This window comes from Gigantopelta aegis, chromosome 10 (assembly GCF_016097555.1).
Source record: "Gigantopelta aegis isolate Gae_Host chromosome 10, Gae_host_genome, whole genome shotgun sequence".
Classification (NCBI taxonomy): Eukaryota; Metazoa; Mollusca; class Gastropoda; order Neomphalida; family Peltospiridae; genus Gigantopelta; species Gigantopelta aegis.
Genome location: NC_054708.1, coordinates 80,709,334 through 80,736,910, shown reverse-complemented (window position 1 = coordinate 80,736,910; position 27,577 = coordinate 80,709,334). Strand labels below are relative to the sequence as shown.

At 41.2% G+C, this 27,577-nt stretch overlaps 1 protein-coding gene across 1 annotated transcript in view; it reads right to left on the bottom strand.

Moving 5' to 3' along the window:
- LOC121383845 (complement C3-like) overlaps positions 1-27,577 on the bottom strand; it is a gene marked incomplete at its 5' end in the record, with an annotated part of 58,134 nt that overhangs the window by 13,767 nt on the left and 16,790 nt on the right. The window contains 13 exons of the mRNA XM_041513942.1: positions 1,652-1,884; positions 3,509-3,683; positions 4,228-4,305; positions 5,421-5,574; positions 6,359-6,434; positions 7,871-8,053; positions 8,664-8,765; positions 16,664-16,793; positions 17,716-17,925; positions 18,700-18,928; positions 20,603-20,679; positions 26,826-26,966; positions 27,546-27,577. The exon at positions 27,546-27,577 is cut by the window's right edge and continues 181 nt beyond it. Coding sequence (XP_041369876.1) covers positions 1,652-1,884; positions 3,509-3,683; positions 4,228-4,305; positions 5,421-5,574; positions 6,359-6,434; positions 7,871-8,053; positions 8,664-8,765; positions 16,664-16,793; positions 17,716-17,925; positions 18,700-18,928; positions 20,603-20,679; positions 26,826-26,966; positions 27,546-27,577 — 1,820 coding nt within the window. The remainder of the gene's footprint in view (positions 1-1,651; positions 1,885-3,508; positions 3,684-4,227; positions 4,306-5,420; positions 5,575-6,358; positions 6,435-7,870; positions 8,054-8,663; positions 8,766-16,663; positions 16,794-17,715; positions 17,926-18,699; positions 18,929-20,602; positions 20,680-26,825; positions 26,967-27,545) is intronic.

The following is a 27,577-nucleotide window of genomic DNA, read 5'->3' as shown; positions in this document are numbered from 1 at the left end:
TCGCCACATGGCCTCCGCACCTGGCTAAGGGTGTGTATTAGGCGTACCGATCGAGGACTGTCGCGCAGAAGTCTTACGTAACAAGTTGCCCATCTGGGCTTAAGTGCAATGAAACTGCACACGGCCCTCTAACACAATTAAAATCGCCACAGGCGAAACAAATTTAAGAGCATGTACCGTCACACAGTGATTATTGCGTCTGTGTGTGAATGTGTTATACAGACTCGTGTGAGAGGGTCGGTTGTGTTTATCAGAGATTGTGTCTGTGTCTGTATGTGTTATACAGACTCGCGTGAGAGGGTCGGTTGTGTTTATAAGAGATTGTGTTTGTGTCTATATGTGTTATACAGACTCGTGTGAGAGGGTCGGTTGTGTTTATCAGAGATTGTGTCTGTGTGTGTATGTGTTATACAGACTCGCGTGAGAGGGTCGGTTGTGTTTATCAAAGATTGTGTCTGTGTATGTATGTGTTATACAGACTCGTGTGAGAGGGTCGGTTGTGTTTAGGAGAGATTGTGTCTGTGTGTATATGTGTTATACAGACTCGCGTGAGAGGGTCGGTTTTGTTTATCAGAGATTGTGTGTGTGTATGTATGTGTTACACAGACTCGTGTGAGAGGGTCGGTTGTGTTTATCAGAGATTGTGTTTGTGTCTATATGTGTTATACAGAATCGTGTGAGAGGGTCGGTTGTGTTTATCAAAGATTGTGTCTGTGTATGTATGTGTTATACAGACTCGTGTGAGAGGGTCGGTTGTGTTTAGGAGAGATTGTGTCTGTGTGTGTATGTATGTGTTATACAGACTCGCGTGAGAGGGTCGGTTTTGTTTATCAGAGATTGTGTGTGTGTATGTATGTGTTACACAGACTCGCGTGAGAGGGTCGGTTGTGTTTATCAGTGATTGTGTCTGTGTGTGTATGTGTTAGACAGACTCGCGTGAGAGGGTCGCTTGTGTTTATCAGAGATTGTGTATGTGTGTGTATGTGTTATACAGACTCGCGTGAGAGGGTCGGTTGTGTTTATCAGTGATTGTCTCTGTGTATGTATGTGTGTGTGCCTGTACGTGGTTGTGCATAGTGTGAAACAGACAGAAATCGACAACTGTCTTGACCAAACTGATACATTTCATTGCTATCTATTCCACATATTGTACATCTTACTAAAGAGCTCCGACTTGAGTCGCTACAGCTTTGCGTCTTTCGTGTGTCCTGGTGCGGGACGTAGCCCAGTGGTAAAGCGCTTGCTTGATGCACGGTCGTTTTGGGATCGATCACCATCGATGGGCCCATTGGGCTATTTCTCACTCCAGCCAGTACACCGCGACTGGTATATCAAAGACCGTGGTGTGTGCTATCCTGTCTGTGGGATGGTACATATAAAACATCCCTAGCTACTAACAGAAAAATGTATCAGGTTTCCTCTCTAACACTGACATCCAATAGCTGGATTAATAAATCACTGTGCTCTAGTGGTGTCGTTAAACAAAACAAACATTTTCATGTGACCTAGATTGGAAGCAAATGTAATCAAATGGAAGACCTGAAACGAGATGCGCCATTATATATGTTTTTCTTTTATAAAATATACACAAGATTTCCACTGTATGTAAGTAGCATGAGTTCACAAGAAAAGTCACTTTAAGCGATCTTACCGTCGCACCGACGAAAACCCCATCTGTATTTCTCCACCTGACGATCCAACCCGCGATCCTATCCGGGTCCACCACGTGCTGTCCTTTCCGTCGTCCTCGTTTAATTGTGTACTTCAGCGACAACATCAGCGCGTACGACGTCGTTTCTATGGCATCAGCTGTCGGATCGCTGCGATCAAAAGACGGGTTTCTTCTCATCCTGTCCTCGGAGAGTTCCGACCAGTACAGCAAACCTGCAACGAGTGGAAGATGTTAAACATCTACGACTACAACGTCGTGTTAAGGCGACGCCACACAATACGAGTGCTTAGTACGAGAACAGCCGATTGTGACAAGTCAAATATTACGATGTCAGCGGTTGTTATTATGCAATCAGCTATTCTCTTACGAGACATCCGTATCGTGTGACATCGCCTTTATACTACAGTAACTGCCACAGCGCAGATATAGACGGCTCAGTTATTAGGTTTAAAGGAACATTTAGCTCAGCAGGTAGAGCGCTTGCCTGAGGTTCTCGAGTCGTAAAATCGAAGTACTTAACCGTATCCATTATGCCCCCCCCCCCCCCCCGATATATTGTCGCATGACTGATATATCATCAATCTGACCAAAATTAGTTCTACTGGTCTACCAGTAGATCTAACAGCATTACTTGGACTCCCATTTCCAGGTGACATTTCATCTATAAATAACAATTTAAATACCGACCAATTACACTTCGCCTTTTATAGAGTTATTCGGGAGCATACAAATTCTAAAAAAATCGGGCGAGACTATTTATACAATAGGCGAACTTGTTGGTCTATTTCAACATTAAAAAACAGGGGGAAAAGTGCAGTAATAAACTCTGGATTATATACTAGTATAAACAGATTTTATGGCTATACCATCACGGGTTTTTTTTTTTCGTCTTGAAACGAATTATATATAAAATTTTATATTGAAATTAGTTTCCAGCATACTTCGTAATTCACCCGAATCATTTCGTATACCCTCGGCATAATCCCGAATGTTTTCAAATCACTTGCATGATTTTGCAAGTAAGGTTTTGATTGGTCGAATGAAAGGTCAACTGGACATGAGCTCGAACGGGGTGCTGTTAGATCCACATGTAATTAACCAGTGGAACAAATTTTAATTAGATTGATATATCATGGGCCGTAGAATGTTCTGTCATGTCTATGGGAAAATGCATATACAATTCCATTTGCCGCTAGTAAAACAATGTGTTTTATCTGGACTTTATTCACCCTGCATCCAGGCTATCAGACGACAGTATTCAATATTTAATTTACAATGACAAGATGATAACAGGAATTCATCGTGCAATATATACAAACACGATTTAACTACACACACTACTTCAAAGGAAAACACATGGTGATTATATCTGACCTAATTTTAAAGTTATACTTTTCATGCAGAGGGTGGGCTTTCGCTCAGTCAGTTGAGTGCTCGCTTGATGTGCTTGCGTCGCAGGGTCGAGCCACCTAGGTGGATCCATTCAACTGATTGTTTCTATTTCCTTGTTTCAACCAGTGCACCACAACTGGACGAAGGCAGTGGTATGTGCTTCCCTGTCTGTGGAAAAGTGCATATGCTGCATTAGGAAAATGTAGCGGGTTTCCTTTCATGACTACCTGTCAGAATTATCAAATGTTTGATATTCAACAGCCGATGATTAATAAATTAATCAATGTGCTCTAGTTGTGTCGTTAAACAAAACAAACTTCTTCTTCTTCTTTTCATGTAGTATTTAGCGATATTGGAGATGTGCCACTATGACTTGTTGAATTTGATGATAGTTTAAGAAATGAAGCGTTATGTAATTGTTGAACGTCTAATGTAAGCACGCACCATCGGTGGTTTTCTTCTTGATGAGAAACAGTTTACGCGTGACGCGTTTCCACCGGGACACTCCGCTCACAAGCAACGCGTACGCCACCTTCGCAATCGCCAGTTGGTTCCTCAACTTCCGGAGTCGGTTCTTCAGCAGCCGGATCAGAATGGCTCGTCTCGACTTCAGCGACCTCTGTCGGAAAAAAATCCCACTACATCGTTAATGTGTGTATATAACAGTCTTACCAAATAACTCTTTAATATCATGGTAGTCTTACGATCTACGTCATTAATATACCCCGGTATATCATTGATATATGACAGTCTTATGAAGTACGTAATTAAGATATAGCATATCTATGAAGGACATTATTAATGTACAATAATATAATGAAATACACAATTAATATATATATATATATATATATATATATATATATATATATATATATATATGCATATAATATGCTTATAAATGATATTATAATAACTTTAAAAGTACATTATTAACATACGAGTTTCATTAATTATTAGTAAATAGTAATGTAATAATATAATTAATATGCTTTCGAAGTACCCCACTACTATGTAATGGTTTTGTGGAGTATGCGATTAACAATATTATATATAATTATCAAGAACGTCATTACAAATTAACAGGGTTTTTTTTTGTTTTGTTTTTTAATATATATATAATATTCCTGTGTACGTCATTAGTACTGTAGAATTCAACTTACAGGAATGTTAAACCTGCACTGATTGGCTGCAGTGAGTATTTCCGCTCCTAACATGGTATTATTGTCTGGTGCCGATATCTGAAAAGAAGACAGCTCATTGGTCAGTGTGTTTTACCGTTCATATCCAGTTCACCTGCTCATCTGTAACTAGAGGGGTAACTGCGTGTAGCTTACTTGTAGCTCGGAGATAGAGCGCTCGCCTGAAGCCTCATGGGCAGCAAGATCTATCGCCCTCAACGGTCGTGGTATGTACTGCCATGTTTAGGGACAGGTGTTTATCACTGATTGGCCCCAGCTCTCTCTCTCTCTCTCTCTCTCTCTCTCTCTCTCTCTCTCTCTCTCTCTCTCTCTCTCTCTCTCTCTCTCTCATTTCAAGTGAGATTACTACATTATTACTTGAAATGTTCTTCTGTATACGAAGTTATGTCTAATTCAGTATCCCGCGGCCATTTTGGACGCCATCTTGGAATTATGCTTAATAGGTCAACTCCAAAAAATCACAGTAATGGTACCAATCAATTATTTGGGGTTAAAACATATTTATAGACACAAAGAATAACTTCTTATGACACTTACTTTAGGAGATATGGTCATTTGACGAAATACCCTAAAAGTAATTATTTTAGTGGGTAGGGATAAAATGGGCCCCATGGAGAAACATCTGGCCAATTTGTGGAACTCTGCTTACAGTATTGGTTGACTGAGAAGCCATTAGACTTTCAAATCTAAAGCGATTTCCGAGTAAATATATGTAAAATAAGGTCATTGTGTACCCCCAACCCAGGTTTATGGCAATGAATAATATGGGTGTCAAATAATTGTTTATTGCATGAAACTCTAATATCGTCATTTTAGCCTTTTCGCGGCCAACCAAAAATCATAAATGTGCTCTGCTGAGAAAACGTACTTAACCTGGAAGTGTTACCCAAACGTTTTCTGAAGACCTTGGTATATAGAACAACACAATTTAAGTTAACTCTCTAAAAGAGAGCCAGGACTAAATGGGAAAATGTAGCGGGTTTCCACTCTAACATTGTATGTATGTCTGAATTACCAAATATTTGAAATCCAATAGTCGATAATTAATAAATCAATGTGTTCTAGTGATGTCGTTAAACAAAACAAACGAACCCCCGTCTCTGTCGTTCCCCTGTTGTAGTGGTGATATATACTATACTGTAGTTGTTAGTTACCTGATAAAAGTGTCTGTCATCTTCAACAATAGGGGTTTTTACCCTTGTGTTTACTCGAGAGAAAAGCCACGTGAGTCCTGTGTCGATAACCTCCCGGTTCACGAACGTGATGTCTTTAGCCACACACAGAGTTTGCAGGACGAACGCCGTAAACCTATAACATACACACAACGTTGTCAGTATGCGAAGAACGTCATCAGTATGCGAGCAACGTCGTCAGTATGCAAGTAACGTCGTCAGTATGCAAGTAACGTCGTCAGTATGCGAGTAACGTCATCAGTATGCAAGTAACAGTATACCAGTAACGTCATCAGTATGCGAGTAACGTCATCAGTATGCGAGTAACAATATACGAGTAACATCATCAGTATGCGAGTAACATCATCAGTATGCGAGTGACGTAATCAGTATGCGATTAACGTCACCAGTATGCAAGTAGTGTAATCGGTATTCAACATAATCAGCCCTTCATTCAGCCAGCAACCCTAACGTTCGCGAACTATTTGACAGGTTCCGATGTGGCCATTTGATTTACCATTAAGCGCATAAACCAGTTATGGGGACGCTTTTCTGCTTGGTCTGGCTGAACATAGCCCGGTATACGAGAAAAGTGATCAGCATGCATCGTAATGAGTATGAAAGTAACGATATCAGAATGCGAGTAACGTGACCAGTGAGTAACGCAGAGGCTACTCAGCGTAATCAGTATGCTACTAACGTAACCGGTGTGCGACGTAATCAGAGTGCGAGCAACGCCAACAGTATGTAAGTAACGTAATATTTACTGTCAGCCATATACAGTTACGAAATCCATTATTAGCAAAATATAGATGCATCCTAATAAAAAATTGGTTACGTTTACAAACAATGCCCCATCCCCTATTCCGCGCCTGACTGGATATTTTACGGTAACAAAACATAATGATGTAGGTTTTTACCAAGTAGAAGGGGCAGATTCGTCAAAATATCTAAAACCGCCAGAATCGTTTCTCAACTTCAAAATGTTCACTATACCTAAAAAGATAAAAAGAAAAAGAAACGCTTACAGCAATTCGTTCACCACACACAGAGACACACACACATACATAACACACACACACACATGCACTAACATACACACACATACACACATACAGACACACACACAGACACACACATACAGACACACACACATACACTAACATACACACATAACACACATACACACACACATACATAACACACACACACACACACACATGCACTAACATACACACACATACACACATACAGACACACACACAGACACTAACATACACACACATACAGACACACACACACACACACACACAGACACTAACATACACACATAGACACAAACATACACAAATAGACACACACACACACAGACACTAACATACACACACATACACACACACATACACAGACACAAACACTAACATACACACACATACAGACACTAACATACACACACACAGACACTAAGACACACACACACACACACACACAGACACACTAACATACAATGAACATACACACACAGACACACACAGACACACATACAGAAAATAACACACACACAGACACAAACACAGAGACACTAACATACACACACACAGACAGACATACACACACACACATAAACACACACGCGCGCACACACACACACACACACAGACACGCACACACATACAAACACACACACACACAGACACGCACACACATACAAACACACACACACACACACACACACACACACACACACATATATATATATATATATATACACACATACAAGCATGCACATACACACAAAAACACACACATACAGACACACAGAGATATACACACAGTCTCACACGTACACACACAGACACTCACACAAACACACACACAGACACGTACACACACAGACACACACACACGTATACACACAGAGAGACACACACACAGACGCGTACACACATACACAGAGAGAGAGAGAGAGAGAGAGAGAGAGAGAGAGAGAGAGAGAGAGAGAGAGAGAGAGAGACAGACAGACAGACAGACAGACAGACACGTACACACACAGACACGCACAGACACAAGCACACACACAGACACATACACACACACGTACACCACACACACACACACACACACATGCAACACAAACATACCCACGAAAATAAAAATGTACACTACACAGAAAGATGAGGGCAACTTGGATAAATACAGAAAAAGAAACTCCAAAACACCCCCGACAACAAAAAAAAAAAAAAAAAAAAAAAAAACCCACACAGAAAAAAAAAAAAAAAAAAAAAATTCTGTTTAACATGTACTAAGATGAAAATTCACCCCCTCCCCCACAGCACCCCACCCACCCCCAGTGAGTTTGGACCTGGTACGGCTCTGGCATTATATGAAGACAGTTATTTTTGGTCTACGTGAGTTATTTTAATTGCATTTACCATTTCGAATATGAACTCGTCCTCGTTCGACCGTGTCGTGGTCGACATCGTCAGACATGATGAGATACTTGAGCCCCAACACTGTCGGACTGAGCGACGTCATGATGTTCTCTCCTATCACCTCTTCGTCGTTGTCGTCACTGTCCGTGATAAACATGTTGATCACGTTGCCAAGCAAATCACCTGGTGAATTACAAATGTAATCCTCATATACAGCTGATGAATGACACATAAAATCAATATAAACATCTGGTGAATTGCACACATAATCCATATAAACAGCTGGTGAATTGCAAACATAATCCATATAAACAGCTGGTGAATTACAAACATAATCCATATAAACAGCTGGTGAATTATAAATATAATACATAACAACAGCTAGTGAATTACAAATATAATCCATATAAACATCTGGTGAATTATAAATATAATACATAACAGCAGCTAGTGAATTACAAATATATCTATACAAACAGCTGGTGAATTATAAATATGATACATAACAACAGCTATTGAATTACAAATATAATCCATATAAACAGCTGGTGAATTATAAATATAATACATAACAACAGCTAGTGAATTACAAATATAATCCATGATATAAACAGCTAGTGAATTACGAATGACGATAGACGTACAGGTTACTATTATCGTGGGGGAGGTAGACTGGTATTTGCTGATACCCCGTCTCGTACACTTACGTGGATGACAGATATGATCAATATAAACAGTTGTGCTCTAGTGGTGCCGTTAAACAAAACAAACTTTATTTAAATTTAAATCCAACCTGAAGCAAGGACTTGAAACTTCTCTGAGCCCGGAATAGTTTCCACCGGAAGTGCCATATTTATATCTGTGTATTGTTCCTGAAGATCAGTGTAGAATTTATCTGTAGAATATAGTAACACAGATCTAAAGGGGCGGTCTCAAAGTTGTATAATGACCAAAAAAATTAATTTTTTGCTGTTAAGATTATATATTGAAATACATACCTACAAAAATAATCCAAATAATTGCATTTACTACTATTTATCAATGTATATTATTGGCAAATCCAATGAGGTGGTCGATATGTTAACATGTGACGTCACGGTTTTATTTTCAATAAAAAAAAAACAGATTAATCGATCCCACGCATTATCTTTCCATAATTAACTCAGGAACAATATTTTTTTAAAGTCTTGCACTGGACGACAAGAGAGTTTCTCGAGTAATTTGTGGCTAAATATAGCATAGTCACCATCTTTGTTTCTTTGCCAGTTGTCTGCAAAGAATTATTGGAAAAACTTAGTGTGTTGAATGTGTTCGCATAAAACAGTGACATCACTAATTAATGCGTGTGACACACCCTCAAGATCCCCCCTAAAATATAATAACAATACTACTGGTGATGGAATTATTTGGTTATAATTTTGTATAGGTATATAGCTGAAAGTATAAACTAAAATTAATAAATGTTTTAGCGGGAACAACCATTAAACAACTTTGACATAACACCTTTAATACATGTAAAAAGTTGCGAGATGTAACACCTGCAATTTTGAGAGTGCAGCATTAACAATAGTATGTACATACATGAATACAGAATATGACTCAATACAGAATATTTCTTTCAGTACGTACCTAAACATGATATAAATGTAGACCCCACCACTGAATACATGAATACAGAATATTTCTTTCAATATGTACCTAAACATGATATAAATGTAAGTCCTACCACTGAATACATGAATACATAATATTACTCAACACAGAATATTTCTTTCAATATGTACCTAAACATGATATAAATGTAGACCCCACCACTGAATACATGAATACAGAATATGACTCAATACAGAATATTTCTTTCAATATGTACCTAAACATGATATAAATGTAGACCCCATCACTGAATACATGAATACAGAATATGACTCAATACAGAATATTTCTTTCAATATGTACCTAAACATGATATAAATATAGACCCCACCACTGAATACATGAATGCAGAATATGACTCAATACAGAATATTTCTTTCAATATGTACCTAAACATGATATAAATGTAGGTCCTACCACTGAATACATGAATACAGAATATGACTCAATACAGAATATTTCTTTCAATATGTACCTAAACATGATATAAATTCAGACCCCACCACTGAATACATGAATACAGAATATGACTCAATACAGAATGTTTATTTCAATATGTACCTAAACATGATATAAATGTAGACCTCACCACTGAATACATGAATACAGAATATGACTCAATACAGAATATTTCTTTCAATATGTACCTAAACATGATATAAATTCAGACCCCACCACTGAAAATAAGATTCAAATGAAGCATACAGACATTTATTAACTTTATAACTTGAACGTCGTGGCATTTAGCTCAGTCGACCGGCCTCGGTGATGTTGTGATTAAGCCATCGGACATAAAGCTGGTAGATACAGGGCTCGTAGCCCGGTACCGGCTCCAACTGAGTGGGTTGGTGTAAGATCACTACTCCATCTTCTCTCTAACTAATCACTAATCAACTAACAACTAAACCAGTGTCCTGGACAGACAGCACATATAGCTGAGGTGTGTGCCCAGGACAGCGTGATTGAAACGTAATTGGATATAAGAACGAAAATAACTTGAAATGAAAATGAAAAGATTAGTCGCTTGCCTGGGATCACCAGGCGTAGGATAACACCTTGTCGCTAGTATACAAAGGCTGGTATACCAAAGGACGTAGTAAGTGTTGTGCTGTGTGCTGGAAACAGCATAGTAGATCAATGGCTGGTATACCACAGGACGTAGTAAGTGTTGTGCTGTGTGCTGGAAACAGTATAGTAGATCAATGGCTGCTACTGAATGGGTTTGTTTAAAGGACGTAGTAAGTGTTGTGCTGTGTGCTGGAAACAGTATAGTAGATCAATGGCTGCTACTGAATGGGTTTGTTTAAAGGACGTAGTAAGTGTTGTGCTGTGTGCTGGAAACAGTATAGTAGATCAATGGCTGCTACTGAATGGGTTTGTTTAAAGGACGTAGTAAGTGTTGTGCTGTGTGCTGGAAACAGTATAGTAGATCAATGGCTGCTACTGAATGGGTTTGTTTAAAGGACGTAGTAAGTGTTGTGCTGTGTGCTGGAAACAGTATAGTAGATCAATGGCTGCTACTGAATGGGTTTGTTTAAAGGACGTAGTAAGTGTTGTGCTGTGTGCTGGAAACAGTATAGTAGATCAATGGCTGCTACTGAATGGGTTTGTTTAAAGGACGTAGTAAGTGTTGTGCTGTGTGCTGGAAACAGTATAGTAGATCAATGGCTCCTACTGAATGGGTTTGTTTAAAGGACGTAGTAAGTGTTGTGCTGTGTGCTGGAAACAGTATAGTAGATCAATGGCTGCTACTGAATGGGTTTGTTTAAAGGACGTAGTAAGTGTTGTGCTGTGTGCTGGAAACAGTATAGTAGATCAATGGCTGCTACTGAATGGGTTTGTTTAAAGGACGTAGTAAGTGTTGTGCTGTGTGCTGGAAACAGTATAGTAGATCAATGGCTGCTACTGAATGGGTTTGTTTAAAGGACGTAGTAAGTGTTGTGCTGTGTGCTGGAAACAGTATAGTAGATCAATGGCTGCTACTGAATGGGTTTGTTTAAAGGACGTAGTAAGTGTTGTGCTGTGTGCTGGAAACAGTATAGTAGATCAATGGCTGCTACTGAATGGGTTTGTTTAAAGGACGTAGTAAGTGTTGTGCTGTGTGCTGGAAACAGTATAGTAGATCAATGGCTGCTACTGAATGGGTTTGTTTAAAGGACGTAGTAAGTGTTGTGCTGTGTGCTGGAAACAGTATAGTAGATCAATGGCTGCTACTGAATGGGTTTGTTTAAAGGACGTAGTAAGTGTTGTGCTGTGTGCTGGAAACAGTATAGTATAGGCTGCTACTGAATGGGTTTGTTTAAAGGACGTAGTAAGTGTTGTGCTGTGTGCTGGAAACAGTATAGTAGATCAATGGCTGCTACTGAATGGGTTTGTTTAAAGGACGTAGTAAGTGTTGTGCTGTGTGCTGGAAACAGTATAGTAGATCAATGGCTGCTACTGAATGGGTTTGTTTAAAGGACGTAGTAAGTGTTGTGCTGTGTGCTGGAAACAGTATAGTAGATCAATGGCTGCTACTGAATGGGTTTGTTTAAAGGACGTAGTAAGTGTTGTGCTGTGTGCTGGAAACAGTACAGTAGATCAATGGCTGCTACTGAATGGGTTTGTTTAAAGGACGTAGTAAGTGTTGTGCTGTGTGCTGGAAACAGTATAGTAGATCAATGGCTGCTACTGAATGGGTTTGTTTAAAGGACGTAGTAAGTGTTGTGCTGTGTGCTGGAAACAGTATAGTAGATCAATGGCTGCTACTGAATGGGTTTGTTTAAAGGACGTAGTAAGTGTTGTGCTGTGTGCTGGAAACAGTACAGTAGATCAATGGCTGCTACTGAATGGGTTTGTTTAAAGGACGTAGTAAGTGTTGTGCTGTGTGCTGGAAACAGTATAGTAGATCAATGGCTGGTATACCACAGGACGTAGTAAGTGTTGTGCTGTGTGCTGGAAACAGTATAGTAGATCAATGGCTGCTACTGAATGGGTTTGTTTAAAGGACGTAGTAAGTGTTGTGCTGTGTGCTGGAAACAGTATAGTAGATCAATGGCTGCTACTGAATGGGTTTGTTTAAAGGACGTAGTAAGTGTTGTGCTGTGTGCTGGAAACAGTATAGTAGATCAATGGCTGCTACTGAATGGGTTTGTTTAAAGGACGTAGTAAGTGTTGTGCTGTGTGCTGGAAACAGTATAGTAGATCAATGGCTGCTACTGAATGGGTTTGTTTAAAGGACGTAGTAAGTGTTGTGCTGTGTGCTGGAAACAGTATAGTAGATCAATGGCTGGTATACCACAGGACGTAGTAAGTGTTGTGCTGTGTGCTGGAAACAGTATAGTAGATCAATGGCTGCTACTGAATGGGTTTGTTTAAAGGACGTAGTAAGTGTTGTGCTGTGTGCTGGAAACAGTATAGTAGATCAATGGCTGCTACTGAATGGGTTTGTTTAAAGGACGTAGTAAGTGTTGTGCTGTGTGCTGGAAACAGTATAGTAGATCAATGGCTGCTACTGAATGGGTTTGTTTAAAGGACGTAGTAAGTGTTGTGCTGTGTGCTGGAAACAGTATAGTAGATCAATGGCTGCTACTGAATGGGTTTGTTTAAAGGACGTAGTAAGTGTTGTGCTGTGTGCTGGAAACAGTATAGTAGATCAATGGCTGCTACTGAATGGGTTTGTTTAAAGGACGTAGTAAGTGTTGTGCTGTGTGCTGGAAACAGTATAGTAGATCAATGGCTGCTACTAATGGTGTTGTGCTGTGTGCTGGAAACAGGACGTAGTAAGTGTTGTGCTGTGTGCTGGAAACAGTATAGTAGATCAATGGCTGCTACTGAATGGGTTTGTTTAAAGGACGTAGTAAGTGTTGTGCTGTGTGCTGGAAACAGTATAGTAGATCAATGGCTGCTACTGAATGGGTTTGTTTAAAGGACGTAGTAAGTGTTGTTGTGCAGTGTGCTGGAAACAGTATAGTAGATCAATGGCTGCTACTGAATGGGTTTGTTTAAAGGACGTAGTAAGTGTTGTGCTGTGTGCTGGAAACAGTATAGTAGATCAATGGCTGCTACTGAATGGGTTTGTTTAAAGGACGTAGTAAGTGTTGTGCTGTGTGCTGGAAACAGTATAGTAGATCAATGGCTGCTACTGAATGGGTTTGTTTAAAGGACGTAGTAAGTGTTGTGCTGTGTGCTGGAAACAGTATAGTAGATCAATGGCTGCTACTGAATGGGTTTGTTTAAAGGACGTAGTAAGTGTTGTGCTGTGTGCTGGAAACAGTATAGTAGATCAATGGCTGCTACTAATGGGTTTGTTTAAAGGACGTAGTAAGTGTTGTGCTGTGTGCTGGAAACAGTATAGTAGATCAATGGCTGCTACTGAATGGGTTTGTTTAAAGGACGTAGTAAGTGTTGTGCTGTGTGCTGGAAACAGTATAGTAGATCAATGGCTGCTACTGAATGGGTTTGTTTAAAGGACGTAGTAAGTGTTGTGCTGTGTGCTGGAAACAGTATAGTAGATCAATGGCTGCTACTGAATGGGTTTGTTTAAAGGACGTAGTAAGTGTTGTGCTGTGTGCTGGAAACAGTATAGTAGATCAATGGCTGCTACTGAATGGGTTTGTTTAAAGGACGTAGTAAGTGTTGTGCTGTGTGCTGGAAACAGTATAGTAGATCAATGGCTGCTACTGAATGGGTTTGTTTAAAGGACGTAGTAAGTGTTGTGCTGTGTGCTGGAAACAGTATAGTAGATCAATGGCTGCTACTGAATGGGTTTGTTTAAAGGACGTAGTAAGTGTTGTGCTGTGTGCTGGAAACAGTATAGTAGATCAATGGCTGCTACTGAATGGGTTTGTTTAAAGGACGTAGTAAGTGTTGTGCTGTGTGCTGGAAACAGTATAGTAGATCAATGGCTGCTACTGAATGGGTTTGTTTAAAGGACGTAGTAAGTGTTGTGCTGTGTGCTGGAAACAGTATAGTAGATCAATGGCTGCTACTGAATGGGTTTGTTTAAAGGACGTAGTAAGTGTTGTGCTGTGTGCTGGAAACAGTACAGTAGATCAATGGCTGCTACTGAATGGGTTTGTTTAAAGGACGTAGTAAGTGTTGTGCTGTGTGCTGGAAACAGTATAGTAGATCAATGGCTGCTACTGAATGGGTTTGTTTAAAGGACGTAGTAAGTGTTGTGCTGTGTGCTGGAAACAGTATAGTAGATCAATGGCTGCTACTGAATGGGTTTGTTTAAAGGACGTAGTAAGTGTTGTGCTGTGTGCTGGAAACAGTATAGTAGATCAATGGCTGCTACTGAATGGGTTTGTTTAAAGGACGTAGTAAGTGTTGTGCTGTTGTGTGCTGGAAACAGTACAGTAGATCAATGGCTGATACTGAATGGGTTTGTTTAAAGGACGTAGTAAGTGTTGTGCTGTGTGCTGGAAACAGTACAGTAGATCAATGGCTGCTACTGAATGGGTTTGTTTAAAGGACGTAGTAAGTGTTGTGCTGTGTGCTGGAAACAGTACAGTAGATCAATGGCTGCTACTGAATGGGTTTGTTTAAAGGACGTAGTAAGTGTTGTGCTGTGTGCTGGAAACAGTACAGTAGATCAATGGCTGCTACTGAATGGGTTTGTTTAAAGGACGTAGTAAGTGTTGTGCTGTGTGCTGGAAACAGTACAGTAGATCAATGGCTGCTACTGAATGGGTTTGTTTAAAGGACGTAGTAAGTGTTGTGCTGTGTGCTGGAAACAGTACAGTAGATCAATGGCTGCTACTGAATGGGTTTGTTTAAAGGACGTAGTAAGTGTTGTGCTGTGTGCTGGAAACAGTACAGTAGATCAATGGCTGCTACTGAATGGGTTTGTTTAAAGGACGTAGTAAGTGTTGTGCTGTGTGCTGGAAACAGTACAGTAGATCAATGGCTGCTACTGAATGGGTTTGTTTAAAGGACGTAGTAAGTGTTGTGCTGTGTGCTGGAAACAGTACAGTAGATCAATGGCTGCTACTGAATGGGTTTGTTTAAAGGACGTAGTAAGTGTTGTGCTGTGTGCTGGAAACAGTACAGTAGATCAATGGCTGCTACTGAATGGGTTTGTTTAAAGGACGTAGTAAGTGTTGTGCTGTGTGCTGGAAACAGTACAGTAGATCAATGGCTGCTACTGAATGGGTTTGTTTAAAGGACGTAGTAAGTGTTGTGTTGTGTGCTGGAAACAGTATAGTAGATCAATGGCTGCTACTGAATGGGTTTGTTTAAAGGACGTAGTAAGTGTTGTGCTGTGTGCTGGAAACAGTACAGTAGATCAATGGCTGCTACTGAATGTTTGTTGTTTAAAGCATGTTTCCTTTGAAGACTACACTTCAGAATTACCAACCGTTTGACATCCAGTAGCCGATGATCGATTAATCAATGCTCTAGTGGTGTCGATAAATAGGTCAGGTCAAAGAGTTGTATGTGCACACTCAAGCAAGCTGTTGTAGCGCACGCCTTCTTGTTAAACAAAAAAAAAACTAAAAAAAAAAACCTTTAACGCTAGTCAGATATCCACCGGACCTCGTACATTTTTCTACCTACGGCGGATTTCTAAGATTTTGGGAAATCGGGGATAAGGCAGGGGTCTGCGGCATCCATGTGTAGCAGTCATATATTCGGCGGGGCCCGCGTGGTGCCCTTTGAAGTTTTCTCGACTCCAACCGCGAGGCGCCCGTGTGTAAGCTGCAAGGGTACCGCAGGATAATCCTATGGAGACCGATACCCGTATGATTTTTACACATCATACGGGGCTCGTGAGGGACACCGTAAGATACTCGTACGATAATCTTGGAAATCGTACCGGTGAGGGGTCCGAAATTCCGTCCAAAAATCGTACACCATCCGTACGAATTTTGCGGGGGCCGTACTGGGTCCGTGCGGTTCCCGTGCGATGCTGTCTACAAACTGTCTATGGACTTACGGCCAGTAAAAATTTCTACGACACATAGGGAACTTTTAACTCTGCGCTAAAAGCTTCCGATGCGCCCTATGGCGAGGAAAGAACGCCAATGCGGATAGCCACGGCACCCGTGCGGCCGCCGTGAGATTTTGCAAATTTCACCCGAAATTTGGGCCCGTACGGACGCCTTATCCCGAATCGGTGGATATGTGACTCAGTCATAAGTAAGGGCGATAACTCACGTGTTACGGTCGTGTCCTCGCTGAAGGTGAGTTTTCCCGACGTTTGTAGTTCCCTGACCATCGCCTGTCTTGCCCTGCCCTGGGGGTCCAGGTTAAACGTGATCGTTTTCTCGGTCTCCTCGCCCTCCGTCTGTTCCAATACACACATTTTAAAGCATGTTTATCAAACAAAAACTATATTCCAGTACAAAAAGTGGGGGGAATATGCCAACACATTACTGTGTAGATGTCACTGTTTCCCCAGCATAGCAAGTGTAATCATGTACTGTACGAATTTCCAAAGTTAACAAATGTAAACAAAATAATTGTCCCGATTTCCCGCTACACAAGATGGACACACACACACACACACATACACACACACACGTGTGTGTGCGTGAGCGTGCGTGCGTGCGTGCGTCTATGTGAAAAAGCTATGCCATTGAAAACATATTTAACATCTACTGTACACACTAAAACCAATGGTTAATTGGCCCACCATTTCTTCTTACCGTCCATAGTTTTTAGAAACTAATATACACTGGTTTATCTCTTAGAGTGTTATTTTCCCGTCAACAGGTTGAAATGTGTTTTTAAAAACATTTCTACAAGTAAAATTGTCCACAAGTTCGTTGTCGACTTTGTCGGAAAGACAGTCAGTCCCATATTAATAACTAGTACATGGCATTGCTGTCGTGGAACATTGGGTAGGTTCTCGGTAGTATAGCAATTTGTGACATTACATGTATTAAATTAAATTGTACCATCAATACATAATCTAATTAACTATATTTGTGAAATACATCAATGTTCTCTTTGAAGACATTTCCCGCTATTCAGCAGCAAGATATGATAAATGTAAAGCATCGCTAGCATTATAAACTACGCCAGACTAAATCACAAGTTTCTTTTAGATATTTAACAAAATGGATGCACCAGGAATATTATCCATATCTCACGTACCACGACGTGTAATATTTTCTGGATGCATAAGAAATATTCTCTATATCTCACGTACAACAACGTGTTATATTTTCTACATGCACAAGAAACATTATACATATATCACGTACCACGACGTGTAATATTTTGCGAACGCCGTCAAAGCTGCGAACGTCGCCCACTCTGACGTCAATGGCAAGGTCGCCTGACATCACAGGGATGACGCTGAATGGCAGCACTACCATGTCGTTGGCAGGAACGACCACGTGCTCATAGTGGATGTTGCCGTCTTCGCCTTCAGGTAAACACAGGCCCTGGTCAACGGAGATGTGAACACTCACCTGTCAACACAATAATACTAAAGCAATTCACACTCACAGTTTGTAACTTGTACATCATAAGTTTTGTTTGTTTTTGGAAATAATACGTCGCAACCAGAGATGAGTATTATGAGAATTTTTGTAATATATTATTTACAACAGCTTCAACAGTATTTTGAGGTAGAAAATACTTTATGCAAGTTGATGTTTATTATTTAAACCTTAAAATAAATATGAAAAACCTCTGTGTACTAAAGTGTATTTAGTAATGTCAGTCCCTAATTTTGTCACAACTACATGTATGCACAACGTTGAGAGAACCAGTTGCAGCTAAGAAATCAGTGTTTTTGACTGGCGGTGTACATGACATAAGGACAGTACCGAATATCGGTACAAGTGTGGTGTATCGTAATACGTATTATTTATCTCGTGATCATAATATATCGCTTTAGTGGTAGTACCGCTCATCCCTAGTCGAAACACGTTCCGTCGTGACGCACTGTGCCGCGTTACGTCACTCTGCCTGTCATGTCAAATAACTGTACCTCAAATTGCTTTATGCTGCATCACATTAATACGTTATGATAAATTACGTCACGCTAGGTTAAATAACTGTATGGCACATCACATTACGTCACGTCACGTCACTTTATATTGTGTCATGTCACGTTAAATTACGTTACGGCACATTACATTAATCACATTACGTCACGTCAAAGTAGTCATACAACGGTAATTACGTCACATCAAGTTAAATAACACCACATTACGTCACGCCATGTAAGGTGATCTTACCGCCAAAGAAAAATTCTTGTAGTTTGCTACAGCAATCTTTGGTTGGATGTTCTCTAGTCTGGTGACCTTGTACGGGAGATAGAGGTCGACAAAGAAGTCTCGATACACGACTACCTTCTTACTGATAGACACACACAGACCGTGGTCCGCGGACACGCCCACCGCCTGGAACACCCACGTCGTGATAGAGTCCGGGTACACGAAATCTATACTTCCGCTTCCGGTGTCACTGAAAGGCATTTTTTTATCCAATATGTTAAAGGGGCAATCTCAAAAATGCATAATGACCAAAACCTTTCTTCCTTTTTTAATGTAAAGATTATATCCACGTAATTTCAAATACTAATACCAATACTTTTTGTGAAATGATATTATTTCAAAATTCAATAACCCGAGTACTCTGCCGTTCGAGAGCTAGACGGACATTTGGACGGTTATGATCGCTCTCTGCCCGTCTAGCTCTTGAACTGGGGCTGGTGACATCACAGTTTGAAATTTAATTCGCTGCTACTCTAATGATAACACGATTAATACGTTCCATCTACTTTATATTTCTCACGCCGAGTGGCAACAAAGTACATTTTTATATATTTCATGGGTTCACTATACAAAAATTATATGTGGGATGGATTACATTGTAGTTATCTGTCACGCACATACATCTAAAATTGGTGAAATGACTCACACACACTCTCTCTCTCTCTCTCTCTCTCTCTCTCTCTCTCTCTCTCTCTCTCTCTCTCTCTCTCTCTCTCTCTCTGTCTCTCTCTGTCTCTCTCTCTCTGGAATATGGATGTAAGGATGTACGTGGTTATACCTTAGAGTAGTTTCTTGAAATAGCCAACTTTCTGGGAAGTAAGATCGCAGTCGTTTGGAGTCAGAAACGTCTAACCTCTGATCTGAGGGATCGCCGTCTCCGTCACTAGGCCTTGTACGGTCTGTATCAAATAGATAGAGAATGATAGGTTCATGACGTAGGTCCTAGGCCTTATCCTGTGATGGTAACAATGGGGAACTTTGAGGCTCGCCAGGCTCAATTCACAATTCGTCCTGAACAGCATATGGCAGATAACCTAAGTGAACCGCCTGTTATTATTGTTTTGTTTTATCCTGCTATCAAACAAGAAGAGTAGAGGCTATTAATCGTCTTTATTACCAAATGTTGATACTTACAAGATAAACGGGTATTCTTTTCACAGCAGGACATACATGTACGAACTTCATTTTTGCAAGTGGTCCATTTGTCACGTAACAAGCAGTTTATAATATGTCTTATAATGTCTAATTTAGCATAAACGTTTTGTTATATTTAACACGTACAACACAAACAGTATTGGAATTAATTATCTGGGGTCAGCTGTTCAAATGATAGCTTAATCAGTGGCTAACATAAAAGTTCAAAACCAAGGAGTGAATCAATAGAAATAATAATTGCAGACATAATGTTGAAACTTGATTTATCCATACATAATCAAATATAAAGTTTATTTTGAGTTTGTGCAAACATAATTAAAAGGAATTAACCCAGAGTTAATTTAAATATGCTTTGAACAACTGGACTCAGGACACAGCAAACGAGTTAAGTCAGACAGGTCACGTGACAATAAAGTACAAGTAGAAGCTCATCATTTAGCTTTAACTGGTGGATATAACCTACCAGTACAAATAGTGGTTGCTCGATACAACTGAACACGTGTATTTTATGTTAATTGATTCCTCTATGTCAAATATAACTGACGTGTATGTCAAGTGCAAGTTTTGTATCAGATATAATCGAACACCTGTATTTTATGTTAAGTGCAATCTTTATGTCAAATATAACTGAATCCATGTTAGGTGTATGTTTTATATCATATGCGACTGATCACGCGGCCATAACGTTAAATATATGTATATATTATACGTAAGTAACGTACGGGAGAAATCCGAATTGTCTTGAAATGTGATGTCAGCGTTTGTCATGACGGAAAACCCGGAATTCTGTAATGAAAATTAGAAACAACAATCAGGAATATACGTAGACTAATCCAACAAAGAGGACGTATAGTAAAAAGAAACTGAATAGGATAATAAGAATATAGGAGCTGTAGTGTCTTTTTTTTCAGGGTATTTTCCCCCATTTCAAAGTCACAGACTGAGTACTCTTGTTTCATTCTACTGTAACTTTATCCAAACGTGTTACAGATTTATAGATTAATCAAAGTTATGGCCATTTTTTACGGGTTGAAACTAGGGTCTGCGACTTTAAAAGGGACATTTTTAAATACAAAAGGCACTTTTTGTGACAGTTGTTGGAGGGAGGGTTGAGTTGTGGGGGATTGGGAGGACTGCCACTTAGTCCCTGATACTGATAAGTACTTTTCAAGGAGCTGTTGGATAGCGTGTATACGTTGTTTATATATATATATATATATATATATATATATATATATTATATATATATATATATATAGATAGTTACTAGTTAAGTCACAATTAAAATATTTAAACATATAGAAATGATCATTGTTTCATTTCTGTTATCTATCCTGAACACCAAAACAAATGCCAATATAAATTTCAGCTGTATCATTCCATTTTTCTTTTATTAAGAATGGGTGTACTCGTACTGAGATTCAAGGGAACTACAGGTCATATACGTTTTATTATTTCACAAAAGTGTTCGTTTGTTATCAATTGGACCTATTCTAATTACAAAATGATTATAACCCTAATTTGCGTTTCTTTGAGTGGTCAGTATAAAATCTAAGCCGTGTTAAAGAGATATTGGCCATGTCATGATGTTAACACTCAAAGAGCGGGACGATCCATAACTGTTTAATGACACACTGTATGAATAAAGCGACAAGACTAGAAGCTAGAATCACGTACTATAAGCAACGTATGAAAAGAGAAGAATAACATATGGAAAAATCATTTAGAATCAAAGAGAAACATACTGTAAAGCAATTTATAAAAACAAGAATAACGTATTTTCTTACACCAGTTGGTGAGAACACTATACGTTATTTTTGATACACATAGTTGTTTACACATGTACGTGTGTTAACAATTTCAAGACATACGACTGGCTGCTCCTAGGTGATCACCAGGTCAGCAATGCCAGTATAGTTAACCTGGCAATCATGTGTCTGTGACGCGTAAGTCAGCTACAAGTACAACACCTGTAAATATCTTTTAGTCGAACAATATGTTAAAATTTGCTTAAAACCTGTTTATTTATGATATGTAAGAAATATAATAATACATTCGTGTCCGTTAGATACCATTATCAACAAATGCCAGTGTCGTTTGAAAGCATGATTGAAGAATAAATTAAACACAAACTGAAACAAGAATAACATGCCAGTGTCGTTTGAAAGCCATGATTGAAGAATAAATTAAACACAAACTGAAACAAGAATAACATGCCAGTGTCGTTTGAAAGCCATGATTGAAGAATAAATTAAACACAAACTGAAACAAGAATAACATGCCAGTGTCGTTTGAAAGCCATGATTGAAGAATAAATTAAACACAAACTGAAACAAGAATAACATGCCAGTGTCGTTTGAAAGCCATGATTGAAGAATAAATTAAACACAAACTGAAACAAGAATAACATGCCAGTGTCGTTTGAAAGCCATGATTGAAGAATAAATTAAACACAAACTGAAACAAGAATAACATGCCAGTGTCGTTTGAAAGCCATGATTGAAGAATAAATTAAACACAAACTGAAACAAGAATAACATGCCAGTGTCGTTTGAAAGCCATGATTGAAGAATAAATTAAACACAAACTGAAACAAGAATAACATGCCAGTGTCGTTTGAAAGCCATGATTGAAGAATAAATTAAACACAAACTGAAACAAGAATAACATGCCAGTGTCGTTTGAAAGCCATGATTGAAGAATAAATTAAACACAAACTGAAACAAGAATAACATGCCAGTGTCGTTTGAAAGCATGATTGAAGAATAAATTAATTGACTTGACTAACAAACTAGGAAAAGTGAAAACAAAAATATCCGAGAAGACACTTCTTCCGAAGACAATACATAACGGTGATCATGTAGTGTTCATGACGTAATGTAATGCCATAACGTAACGGCCAGTATGTAACGACCATCTCCTAACGACCATCAGTAGCGGCCAGTACGTAACGATCATCTCCTAACGACCATCAGTAGGTAGCGGCCAGTAGGTAACGATCATATCCTAACGGCCATCAGTCGCGGCCAGTAGGCAACGACCATCTCCTAACGACCATCATTGGCGGCCAGTAGGCGACGGCCATCTCCTAACGACCATCAGTGGCGGCCAGTAGGCGACGGCCATCTCCTAACGACCATCAGTGGCGGCCAGTAGGCGACGGCCATCTCCTAACGACCATCAGTAGCGGCCAGTAGGCGACGACCATCTCCTAACGACCATCAGTAGCGACCACTACGTGACGGCCATCTCCTAACGACCATCAGTAGCGGCCAGAAGGCGACGACCATCTCCTAATAACCATCAGTAGCGGCCACTACGTGACGGCCATCTCCTAACGACCATCAGTAGCGGCCAGTAGGCGACGACCATCTCCTAACGACCATCAGTAGCGGCCAGTACGTGACGACCATCTCCTAACGACCATCAGTAGTGGCCAGTAGGCGACGACCATCTCCTAACGACCATCAGTAGTGGCCAGTAGGTGACGACCATCTCCTAACGATCATCAGTAGTGGCCAGTAGGTGACGACCATCTCCTAACGATCATCAGTAGTGGCCAGTAGGTAACGACCATCTCCTAACGACCATCAGTAGCGGCCAGTAGGTGACGACCATCTCTTAACGACCATCAGTAGCGGCCAGTAGCCGACGACCATCTCTTAACGACCATCAGTAGCGGCCAGTACGTGACGACCATCTCTTAACGACGATCAGTAGCGGCCAGTAGGCGACGACCATCTTTTAACGATCATCAGTAGCGGCCAGTACGTGACGACCATCTCCTAACGACCATCAGTAGCGGCCAGTAGGCGACGACCATCTCCTAACGACCATCAGTAGCGGCCAGTAGGCGACGACCATCTCCTAACGACCATCAGTGGCGGCCAGTAGGCGACGACCATCTCCTAACGACCATCAGTGGCGGCCAGTAGGCGACGACCATCTCCTAACGACCATCAGTAGCGGCCAGTAGGCGACGACCATCTCCTAACGACCATCAGTGGCGGCCAGTACGTGACGACCATCTCCTAACGACCATCAGTGGCGGCCAGTAGGCGACGACCATCTCCTAACGACCATCAGTGGCGGCCAGTAGGCGACGACCATCTCCTAACGACCATCAGTGGCGGCCAGTAGGCGACGACCATCTCCTAACGACCATCAGTGGCGGCCAGTACGTGATGACCATCTCCTAACGACCATCAGTGGCGGCCAGTAGGCGACGACCATCTCCTAACGACCATCAGTGGCGGCCAGTAGGCGACGACCATCTCCTAACGACCATCAGTGGCGGCCAGTAGGCGACGACCATCTCCTAACGACCATCAGTGGCGGCCAGTAGGCGACGACCATCTCCTAACGACCATCAGTAGCGGCCAGTAGGTGACGACCATCTCCTAACGACAATCAGTAGCGACCATCAGTGGCGGCCAGTAGGCGACGACCATCTCCTAACGACCATCAGTAGCGGCCAGTACGTGACGACCATCTCCTAACGACCATCAGTGGCAGCCAGTAGGCGACGGCGATCTCCTAACGACCATCAGTAGCGGCCAGTACGTGACGGCCATCTCCTAACGACCATCAGTAGCAGCCAGTAGGCGACGACCATCTCCTAACGACCATCAGTGGCGGCCAGTAGGCGACGACCATCTCCTAACGACGATCAGTGGCGGCCAGTAGGCGACGACCATCTCCTAACGACCATCAGTGGCGGCCAGTAGGCGACGACCATCTCCTAACGACCATCAGTGGCGGCCAGTAGGCGACGACCATCTCCTAACGACCATCAGTAGCGGCCAGTAGGCGACGACCATCTCCTAACGACCATCAGTAGCGGCCAGTAGGTGACGACCATCTCCTAACGACAATCAGTAGCGACCATCAGTGGCGGCCAGTAGGCGACGACCATCTCCTAACGACCATCAGTAGCGGCCAGTACGTGACGACCATCTCCTAACGACCATCAGTGGCAGCCAGTAGGCGACGGCGATCTCCTAACGACCATCAGTAGCGGCCAGTAGGCGACGACCATCTCCTAACGACCATCAGTGGCGGCCAGAAGGCGACGGCGATCTGCTAACGACCATCAGTGGCGGCCAGTAGGCGACGACCATCTCCTAACGACCATCAGTAGCGGCCAGTAGGCGACGACCATTTCCTAACGACCATCAGTGGCGGCCAGAAGGCGACGGCGATCTGCTAACGACCATCAGTGGCGGCCAGTAGGCGACGACCATCTCCTAACGACCATCAGTAGCGGCCAGTAGGCGACGACCATCTCCTAACGACCATCAGTGGCGGCCAGTAGGCGACGGCGATCTCCTAACGACCATCAGTGGCGGCCAGTAGGCGACGGCGATCTCCTAACGACCATCAGTGGCGGCCAGTAGGCGACGGCGATCTCCTAACGACCATCAGTAGCGGCCAGTAGGCGACGACCATCTCCTAACGACCATCAGTAGCGGCCAGTAGGCGACGACCATCTCCTAACGACCATCAGTGGCGGCCAGTAGGCGACGGCGATCTCCTAACGACCATCAGTGGCGGCCAGTAGGCGACGACCATCTCCTAACAACCATCAGAGGCGGCCAGTAGGCGACGACCATCTCCTAACAACCATCAGTGGTGGCCAGTAGGCGACGACCATCTCCTAACGACCATCAGTGGCGGCCAGTAGGCGTTGGCGATCTCCTAACGACCATCAGTAGCGGCCAGTAGGCGACGGCCAGTAGGCGACGACCATCTCCTAACGACCATCAGTAGCGGCCAGTACGTGACGGCCATATCCTAACGACAACCAGTAGCGGCCAGTAGGTGACGACCATCTCCTAACGATCACCAGTAGTCGCCAGTAGGCGACGACCATCTCCTAACGACCACCAGTAGCGGCCAGTAGGTAACGACCATCTCCTAACGATCATCAGTAGTGGCCAGTAGGTAACGGCTATCACTACACTACAAAAAGGCAAATTTGTACTGTACATGGTTTATGTGAAATGCCCATATTGATTTTGAGAGTCAGAACGCCTGTTAAGTTAAAGCCAAGGGCGAGGTGGATCCCTAACTCTGATACTATAACCCAATACTGCTGCTAAAGTCGAATAACGACATCAGTATACTATACTGAGATTAAAGTCCCACACTGATCCTATAATAACGATAAAACCCTATATTCACTGTCATTATTATTAGAAGGACCATTACTGACTTCTAAATACAAACATCAACTCTTCTTGATGATATTAAAGTCAGGCTGAAACGTAGTAGCTACTAGATTTTTTCAATCAGATTTCTTTTTAATGAAAATTGTGTCTTTTCATTTGTTTAATGATCCGCGTTCATCTTAGACGGTTTTGGAACATTCATGATGGCGACTAAGATGGCCGCCATTTCATATTAGGTCTCACTACACAGATCACTTCCGGGTGAGAGTTCATTCATCATGGTCCACTATAGTTCCTAATTGTGACACATGTTGTGGTTCACATATTCACTTCTAGGAAATGGTGAAGAATTAAAGCAATATGTATGTTTAATGGTAAGCCTTCTGGCTGTATTTTGCCCATGTTATTTTGTAATATTGTGCATCGACCTTTTGGGACATGGGTATATAGCGCAAGTGACAGCCGGAGTGAATCGGTTAATGAACCACCTGTTCGGACCGGTACTACAGCCAGATGCGGTCATATAGTAAGAAACTGAGACGGAAATGTTCTCAATTTTGGAGTGAATATAAATGCTTATATAATGTATGTTCGCAATGGTGTATGTTGTTAGTGCCAACGAGAACCTGTTCTATGGGCAATTTTCGCTTGAAGTTGGGCAGTTTAACATGGGTTTCAATGGCAGATGACATCTGTGTAGTGAGACCTTATTTGGCTTTAACTTCCATCATATTAAAGCTCCATGTTGGTACAAAATCTCACCAATTTTCTTGTTAAAGATTTCTCAAATTTGATGCTGTACACAGCTTTGTCGACCGCCAGTAGTCCCACCCGCATCCCAGGACCTCCAGTGATCTTCATGGTGGCAGTGGCCTTGGGCTTTCCGCCTGTCGGAACACTCAGCTGCAAAGACGAAAGAAAAGTAATATTTAGTGACACCTCACCGAATTTATTTTTTAAAGTACGGTTACGGAAAAGAAATGACAGGTATGTCTGTTGAACAAAACCTCATAGTATCTTAAAGCTATGAGTATTTGGTAGTTAGACAATTATAAATTATTATACTGTTGTAAAAATAATTTAAAAAAAAGAAAATACTATAGATTTGACTACAAGGTATCCAAATTAAAAGAAAAAAATATGGAAAGGGAAGGGCCTACCAGACAAAGCTGTTACACATTTTACATTCCAAAACATCCATAACCTTGATTCAATGAAACAAGCTATAATGACCTTGACGTAGTCTCGTATCCTAATCTTTCGTTATGCAAATAGCCTTAGTTATTTATGGCAGAAAGAACCTGCATTGATAACGAACAGAGAATTTTGTAAAATGGAAATAAGTCAACTTCGTGCATTTTAGATGATAAATTGTATATATGTCGGGGTTTGGGTTTGTTTTCATGCAAATGTAAAGAAAACAAGGATTGAATAGGAATTAACTTGGGGTCTAAACAATTGAACAAGACTATAGTTTCCTACCTGCAACTCCTCTGTACACGTGTTTCCCGCGC